This window comes from Dipodomys ordii, unplaced genomic scaffold (assembly GCF_000151885.1).
Source record: "Dipodomys ordii isolate 6190 unplaced genomic scaffold, Dord_2.0 Scaffold7, whole genome shotgun sequence".
Lineage (NCBI taxonomy): Eukaryota > Metazoa > Chordata > Mammalia > Rodentia > Heteromyidae > Dipodomys > Dipodomys ordii.
The window spans coordinates 21,854,847-21,862,800 of record NW_012267223.1 but is presented as its reverse complement, the minus strand read 5'-3'; the positions used below and the strand labels follow the sequence as shown (position 1 = coordinate 21,862,800).

The window sequence follows — 7,954 nt, the reverse complement described above, 5'->3', positions numbered from 1 at the left end:
TATGCCAATACTGGGACTTAAACTCAGGACCTGGGCACTGTTCCTTAGTTCTTTCTCTCAAGGATGGCACTCTCCCACTTGAGCTACAGCTCGACTTCCAGCTTTTGGGTGGTTATTTGGAAATAAGTCTCACAGAGTTTCCTACCATAGCTGGCTTTGAACTGAGATCCTCAGATCTCAGCCTCCTGAGTAGATAGAACAACAGACATAACCCACTAGCACTGGGCAATATATTTTTAATAACATGGTTTGGGGGTTTTGGTTTGGGTTGGGGTTTTTTTTGCTCTCGTGGGATAAAAATATAGTTCTGTGGTTAATGAGCCTTTATAATTGAGACTCTACTGTAACTGACACACTACCACCATCTTGCTTTACTTTTCACACTTGATACTATCCTCCACGAGATAATGATGGCATATTCTTAGGTTCTAGATGAAAGAAAGTGAAGAATTACTCATGCAAAATTAGAAGCTCAAATAATGAACTCAAAATACAACAACCCCTAATTTATGTCAAGATAACAAACATCCTGAAGCAATACCCAGGCATGTTAGACCTTCATTATATTTTTTTAAATCTCCCAATTACACCTCATCTAAATGATGCCATTCTTTTTTTTTTTTCTTTTGGCATTCAGAACTCAAATAGGAACCACCCACCCCCCACACTCCTCCAGGAATTGTGCATAAAAGCCCAAGGAAACCATCCCCACAAGCTACTCTACTCATCTTTGAGGTTCAGCTCTCCACAGGCAGAGGTGAAGGATTCTCCACGCGCCATGTCCCTCCGGTGTTCTGGCGAATCTAGGCATGTGGGCTTCCAGTCTCCAGCTGCAGCCGCCAGACCACCCAGCAGAGGAGCAAGCTTTGGAGGCAGCAGCACCTATGGTAGCTCGGTTGCCACGAGTGGATTTTCCTGTGGTTTGGGCACAGGCCTGGGCAGCGTTGCTGGTGGTAGTGGTACCCTTGGAAACGCTGCGTGTGCTGGCCTTGCTGGAAGCGAGGGAGGCCTCCTGTCTGGCAATGAGAAGATGACCATGCAAAACCTCAACAACCGGCTAGCCTCTTACCTGGATAGTGTGAAGGCTCTTGAGGAGGCCAACGCAGACCTGGAGAAAAAAATCAAGAGTTGGTATGAAAAATATGGACCTGGCTCCTGCCGCGGGCTGGATCATGACTACAGTGTCTATCACCTCACAATTGAGGATCTGAAAAGCAAGGTAAGAAACCCCAGCGATGGAACCATCCCAAGGATGTCCAGCTAAGACATAGCTAGCCGAGGGCAGAGAACCTCTATGTGAAATGCATCAGGACAGTTACCCTCTGACTTGGATTTACTCACTTGTAACAAATAGGTAAATTAAAGAATCATCATTTCAATACACAGTCACTTACTATACCATCATTCCCGTTGCTCCAAAGTAGGCACGTTCATTTGTGAATTTCAAGATAGCTAGAAGGTTATGGGTTGCATTATTGGGAAATGTATTTGTAGCGAATGTATTTGTAGAAGTGATTGACTAGATGGAAATAAATGGAAACTTAGCTCTTAATTTTTAAAAATAAATTCTAAATGTTTTGGTTATTTCATGTGGACTTTTATGCAACCATTTCTTAATTATGTCACGTGTGTGTGTGTGTGTGTGTGTGTGTGTGTGTTGGTACTGGGGCTTGGACCTGAGTGCTGTTCCTTAGCTTTTTTGCTCAAGACTAGTGTTTTACCACTTGAATCACAGCTCTACTTCCAGCACTTGGCTTGTGAACAGGTGCTAAGAGTCTCTCAGATTTGTTTGTTTGGGCTGGCCTCAAAAACCTCAGTCCTCCAACCTCAGCCTTCTGAGTAGCTAGGATTACAGACATGAACCACCAGCACCTAGCTATGTTAACAGTTTTATTAAGTGAAATAATAAATAACGGGAGCAAACTTATTTTTCTTTTGATTTCCTCTAGATTATCGCTTCCACAGCTGCAAATGCGAATGTAATTCTGCAAATTGATAATGCCAGGCTGGCGGCAGATGACTTCCGACTAAAGTAAGTGAAAGAAAACAATTGTGGTCTAGAGGGGGTAAAAAAGGTTCCTACCTATATGTAATTTGTTAAATAAAATGTCAGCTACATCCCAAGGAAAATAAACCAAAATCTAAAGATAAAAAATAAGCAAAGGATTTTTACTGCGATACTGCAATCCCTTATAATTGAGATTTGTCCATATATGTATTATCTTCTTGGAACAAAATACCAATACATCTCTATATCTCCCTAAAATAATGCCAAGCACAAAGTAGGTGCCCAGTTAACCCCTTGCTGCCTGAGTAAAACTGATAACTAAGATAAAATTACAAAATAACATCTTTTTTAGTCAATAAAGATATGCTATATTGGAATCTGTGGGGTTATATGACTGCTAATTTTCATGCTTTCTCTGTGTTTGTTTATAATATTAAGAGTACTCATTCAACTTCTGGTTTGGTTTAAATGAATGGAGAGTTCCCCTTTCTGCTAAGTTGCACTGATGTCTTCCGATGCCTCTCTCCCCCACTCGCCAGGTATGAAAATGAGCTTTCCCTTCACCAGAATGTAGAGATGGACATCAATGGGTTGCGACGCGTCCTGGACGAGCTAACCCTCTGCAAGACTGACCAGGAGCTGCAGTACGAGTCTCTGAGTGAGGAGATGACGTACCTCAAGAAGAACCATGAAGAGGTAGGAGACACTTCACTTCTAGTCAAACAGTGATTCTGTACATTTGTGTGTGTGTGTGTGTGTGTGTGTATACCTGTGTGTGTTTTCACATGTGTGTGTATGTGTGTGCTTCTGGGACTTGAACTCAAGGCCAAGGAACTGTCCCTTAACATTTTTTACTCAAGGATGATGCTCTACCATTTGAGCCACTGCCCCACTTCTGGCTTTTTTCTGGTTAACTGAAGATAAAGAGTTTCACAGATGTTGCTGCTCAAGCTGGCTTTGAATCATGATCCTAGGATCTTGGCCTCCTCAGTAGCTAGGATTACTGGGATGAGCCATCGCACCCAGCTGATTCTGTACATTTAAAATGTTTAGGAAGAGGATATTAAAATGACAGTAGTAGCCAGGCACCAATGGCTCATGCCTGTAATCCTAGCTATTCAGGAAGCTGAGACCAGAGGATTACAGTTGAAGCCAGCCCAGGCAGGAAAGTCTGTGAGACTTTCATCTCCAGTTAACCACTAGAAAACCAGAGTGGCACTGTGGCTCAGAATGGTAGAGTACTAGCCTTGAACCAAAGAGCTAAGGGACAGCACCCAAGCCGAGTTCAAGCCTCATGACTGACCAAAAAAAAAAGTCACTAACCCAAAGATACTCATAAATCCATCTACTGACTTAATGGTATGACTTGGGACAGACCCTGGAATCAGGAAAAGACCCTCACGAGCCTGAGTAACTTGTTCGAATCCCATTCTGTTCAAATCCCAGCATGGGAACTTACCCCACCTCTCTGTGCCTCAGTTTCCTAATCTGTAAAATAACTTTCATAATAGTATCTACCTCATGATGTTACATGTCTCAAAAATGGATCATATCAAATGCTAAGAATGGTGTCTGGCATATAATAATCACTTCATAAACAATAACTGGTATCACTAAGATGAAGATTCCAGAAGGGATGAGATTCTTATTTGGCTTTTCCATTGGGCATAGATCCCCATCTGTCTGACACCTACCTAGTCCATAATTAGATGCTGACATAACTCTGATCTTTGTAATCTCTTCTCAGGGAAAAGAAAGACTTTCTCTTGGGAATGCTGTGACTAATTTTCATAGAGGTGGTGGGTCTGTTTTCATGAGCAAATAATTGATTAAACTGATGATTGACATGAGTATGAATCAAATGAGCTAACTGTGTGTGTTTGTATGCATGCACACATCCTGGTACTAGGGCTTGAACTCAGAGCCTGGATGCTGTTACTGACTTTATTTGTTGCTGGAAGCTAGCATTACCACTTGAGCCACATTTCCACTTCCAGCATTTTTTTTGGGGGGGGGGCTCTGGTCGTGGGGCCTGAACTCTGGGCCTGGGCACTGTCCTCAGCTCTTCAGCTCAAGGCTAGCGCCCTACCACTTGAACCACAGCGCCACTTCCGGCTTTTTTTCTTTTTGCTTATGTGGTGCTGAGGAATCGAACCCAGGGCCTCATGCATGCAAGGCAAGCGCTCTACCACTGAGCCACCTTCCCAGCCCAACCACTTCCAGCATTTTGATGGTTAACTGGACATTAGAGTCTCACAGACTTTTCTCCCCAAGCTGACTTTGAACTGTGATCCTTAGATCTCAGCCCCCTGAGTAGTTAAGATTACAGGTGAAAGCTGGTTTGTTTTTTTAAAAATCATTTCACAACATTTCTGTTTCACTAATGTGATTACACTTAGCCAAAGAAGGTGTTGCTATCAAGTGGGTGTGAAAATTCAAAAGTGTAAGACACTTGCTACGGTGCAACATTGTGTTTACAGTCTACAGTATTATGTGGTGCACATAAAATTTTGCTGATGGGGGTTGGGAAGGTGGCTCAGTGGTAGAATGCTTGCCTAGCAAGCATGAGGCCCTGGGTTCGATTCCTCAGTACCACATAAAAAGCAAATAAATAAAAATTAATTTAAAAAAAAATTTGCTGACGGGAGGCCCTCATGTTAACTGTTCTAACCTCAACTTTTAAAAACATTAATTGAACTATTTTTTTGTTTAAATGGGGTCACAGGTAGGGAAAATCTGGAAGAGAGGAAGGAGAGAGGGGTGACACTGTCCAAAACGAAATGTACTCATTACCCGACTTAGGTCACTGTAATCCCTCTGTATGTCACCTTTTTATAATCACAATTGTTTTTAAAATGGGGGTCATGAAGTTTGCACACTTGATTGCAAACCTTGGGGCCTGCGATGACTCAGACCCTGGTGGGGCCCCCGCTGGCGTTTCCCTACAGCAGATGAAATAGTCAAGATCCTCTCATGTGGTTAAATACCATCTGTTCCAGGAGATGAAGGCGCTGCAGTGCGCGGCGGGAGGCAACGTGAACGTGGAGATGAACGCGGCGCCCGGGGTGGACCTCACGGTGCTGCTCAACAACATGCGGGCCGAGTACGAGGCCCTGGCCGAGCAGAACCGCAGGGAGGCCGAGGCCTGGTTCCAGGAGAAGGTGAGGTGGGCGGGCCCTCGGTGCTCCCCTCTGCCCCGGACCCCGTCGCCCCGGCACGGAGGGCAGGCCCGGGGTGACCCTCTGCGCCCCACCTGCCCTCCAGAGCGCCTCGCTGCAGCAGCAGATCTTCGACGACGCAGGCGCCGCCAGCTCCGCCAGGGCGCAGCTGACCGAGATGAAGCGCACGATGCAGACGCTGGAGATCGAGCTGCAGTCCCTCCTGGCGACGGTAGGTGGCGGTGCGGGGCCAGGCTGGGATTGTTAGTTTGCAGGTGGGGTTTGGTGAGTATGTGGGAGGGGGCAATCTCAACCTTTTTTTTTTTCCTTTGTATTTATTTATTTATTCGTTCGTTTGTTCATTTTGCTCAAGGCTGGTTCTTGAGCTACGCCTCCATTTCTGGCTTTGGGGTAGTTAACTGGAGATCAAAGACTCTCACAGACTATTCTTGCCCAGGCTGGCTTCGAACCACGATCCTCAGAGCTCAGTCTCCTGAGTAGCAAGGATGCACAGGCAATTTTATGATTAAATAATAAATAAACTTAGAGGAAGCCCTTTTCCTTCCTTTTAATAACGTCACACACAGGAGACAGGGAAGGAGATCAGAGTATTGTCTTCCTGCTTGAGTCTCTGACATCACAGAGCTCAGAGGTCAACTCTTGAAAAATAACCAGTATGGCACCCAGTTCCTCTCTTGGTCTTGCATCTCAACCCACAGAGCAAGCAACAGCGGCATCCTTCATTCCACCTGAAAATTAAGTGACTGACTGACCGATGGTCATTTGGCCACTCACAGGAAAATTAGATCACATCAAAAGCTCCTAATAGTGAGAAACACATCCTAAAAGCTACATTGTGAACCTGGTGCTGTAGTTCATGGCTGTCATTCCAGCTACCTGGGAGGTGGATGCAGGAGGATTGAGAGAGAATCCAAAGCCAGACTGGGGCAAAAGTAGCAAGGAAGTCCCTATCTCAAAAACAAAAATACAAACAAAAGAGCCGTGGGTCACATGATATAGCATTTGCTGCATATGCTTGTGGCCCTGGGTTCCATACACAATATATAAAGCCGCATTGTGCTTTTCAGCAGGCAGAAGAAACACAGACACACACCCAACCTCCTCCATCCCCAGTGTCCTGGAAAGGGGTCCCAACCCAGAGCACACATCCACCGAGCAGGGCTTGCACATAGTACATACCTGGATGAGTTCAGAGGTTGCTATGGAGACAACCCCTTTTGGTCTGTGAACTGAAAGATTCCCAAAAGCTTGATTTTTGAGAATTACAACACACACAGGGCCCAGGATTTTTTTCTTTTTTCCAGGGGGGCTTTTTTTCCTTGGGGGTTCCGGTTCTTTTCCCATTGGTTTCGTTGGGCCTTGAGGGAAACCTTGCCCCAACCCAGGGGAACCAGGGGGGGGGGCCATTTTTTTTGAAGGGGGTTTGGGGGGGAGGGGAGACAGGAGCAAAGGGGAAGAGGCCTAAACTCAGGGCCTTGTCTCGATTCATTCATTTATTTATTTATTTATTTTGCTCAAGGCTGGTGTTATACCACTTGAGCCACATCTCCACTGCCAGCTTCTTTTCTTGTTCACTGGAAATAAATTTTCTCAGCTTTATCTGCCCAGGCTGCCTTCAAACTATAATCTTTAGATCTCAGAATCCTGAGTAGCTAGAATTACAGGTGTGAGCCACCAGCACCCAGCTAGGAAGACACTTTTGATTTAGCCTTCAAAAAAAAAAATACAATGCTCTGTTACCATAAAATGTTTCCATAGAGACTGGTTTTTACCCACGGACAGTGTGTACATCTTAACCAGCCTGTCTCTCTCCTGTCCCCCCCTCCCCATCCCTGCTGCTACCTGGTTCTCTGAGCCCTCTCTATTTGGGCTCTGAAAACCCTCCCTATCCCCCCACCCTCACTCATTCTTCCCTGACTCTACAGCCCTATAGAGAGGAGCTGTTTGTGCTACAGGAGTCCTGAGAGTGAATTCTCCTATTATTTGTGAAAAATAGTGAAGAAAATAAATTTCCACACTCCCAGATCACAATTGTAAACATTTGCACATAGGTGTAATTATATCATGAAGTAGTTGGACTCTGTGCAGCTTGTCATATTATAATTTGAGGTCATGAAATAATACACATATCCCTGAAAAATGATCTATAGAAGACCCAATATAATTGAATTAGAGAATAATGGTAGTGTTGAATCTCATTTTGCCTTAAGAAAAATTCCAAATTCCATTTCCTCTAATTAAAGCACAAATCAGTTGTAAGTTGGGAACTGTCTAAATATCTAAATGTTCAAACACTTGCTCCCTGTATTAGGCAAAATTCTAGTTCACCCTGGTCCTGCCTCATTGATAAGCCAGTCTTTACCATGAAAGGCTTGGAGATATGATGCTGTCTCCTCTGAGTTCCAAGAGAGTTATCTATCTTCCCCAGGAAGACATGTCATCGGAGAAATTAAAGGTTTTGGCTATTAGGCCCATCCTTTACTTGCTTATTGCTATGGGATGTCTCATCTTCCCCAATACTACCCTGGTCGCCTTCCATTCAAATGCCCCTGGAAAGCCCAGCACCCCCCATCTCCCAGGCAGCCCGTCTGTAGTCTAAACTTCTCAGCCCCATTAGACCCCTGTCTGCCTGCTAGCATGAATATTTTATAACTCCCTCTTTGCAATGCTAGAATGAAATCAATACATATTGAGCAATATATGATCTGATATCAGCATAATGCCCATAACTGCAATAAGGGAGGGGAGAAGGAAATAACAGGAAAGT

The 7,954-nt window shown here is 44.6% G+C and overlaps 1 protein-coding gene across 2 annotated transcripts in view; it reads left to right on the top strand.

Moving 5' to 3' along the window:
* Positions 1–778: 778 nt before the first annotated feature.
* Krt28 (keratin 28, type I) overlaps positions 779–7,954 on the top strand; it is a 10,473-nt gene continuing 3,297 nt past the window's right edge. The window contains exons 1-7 of one of the 2 annotated variants that reach the window (XM_013038065.1): positions 779–1,219; positions 1,950–2,032; positions 2,548–2,704; positions 5,008–5,169; positions 5,273–5,398; positions 6,000–6,022; positions 6,084–6,117. In XM_013038065.1, coding sequence (XP_012893519.1) covers positions 779–1,219; positions 1,950–2,032; positions 2,548–2,704; positions 5,008–5,169; positions 5,273–5,398; positions 6,000–6,022; positions 6,084–6,117 — 1,026 coding nt within the window. Of the gene's footprint in view, positions 1,220–1,949; positions 2,033–2,547; positions 2,705–5,007; positions 5,170–5,272; positions 5,403–5,999; positions 6,023–6,083; positions 6,118–6,300; positions 6,315–6,945; positions 6,988–7,954 lie in introns of both variants that reach the window. The other variant, XM_013038064.1, reaches the window with a different exon arrangement.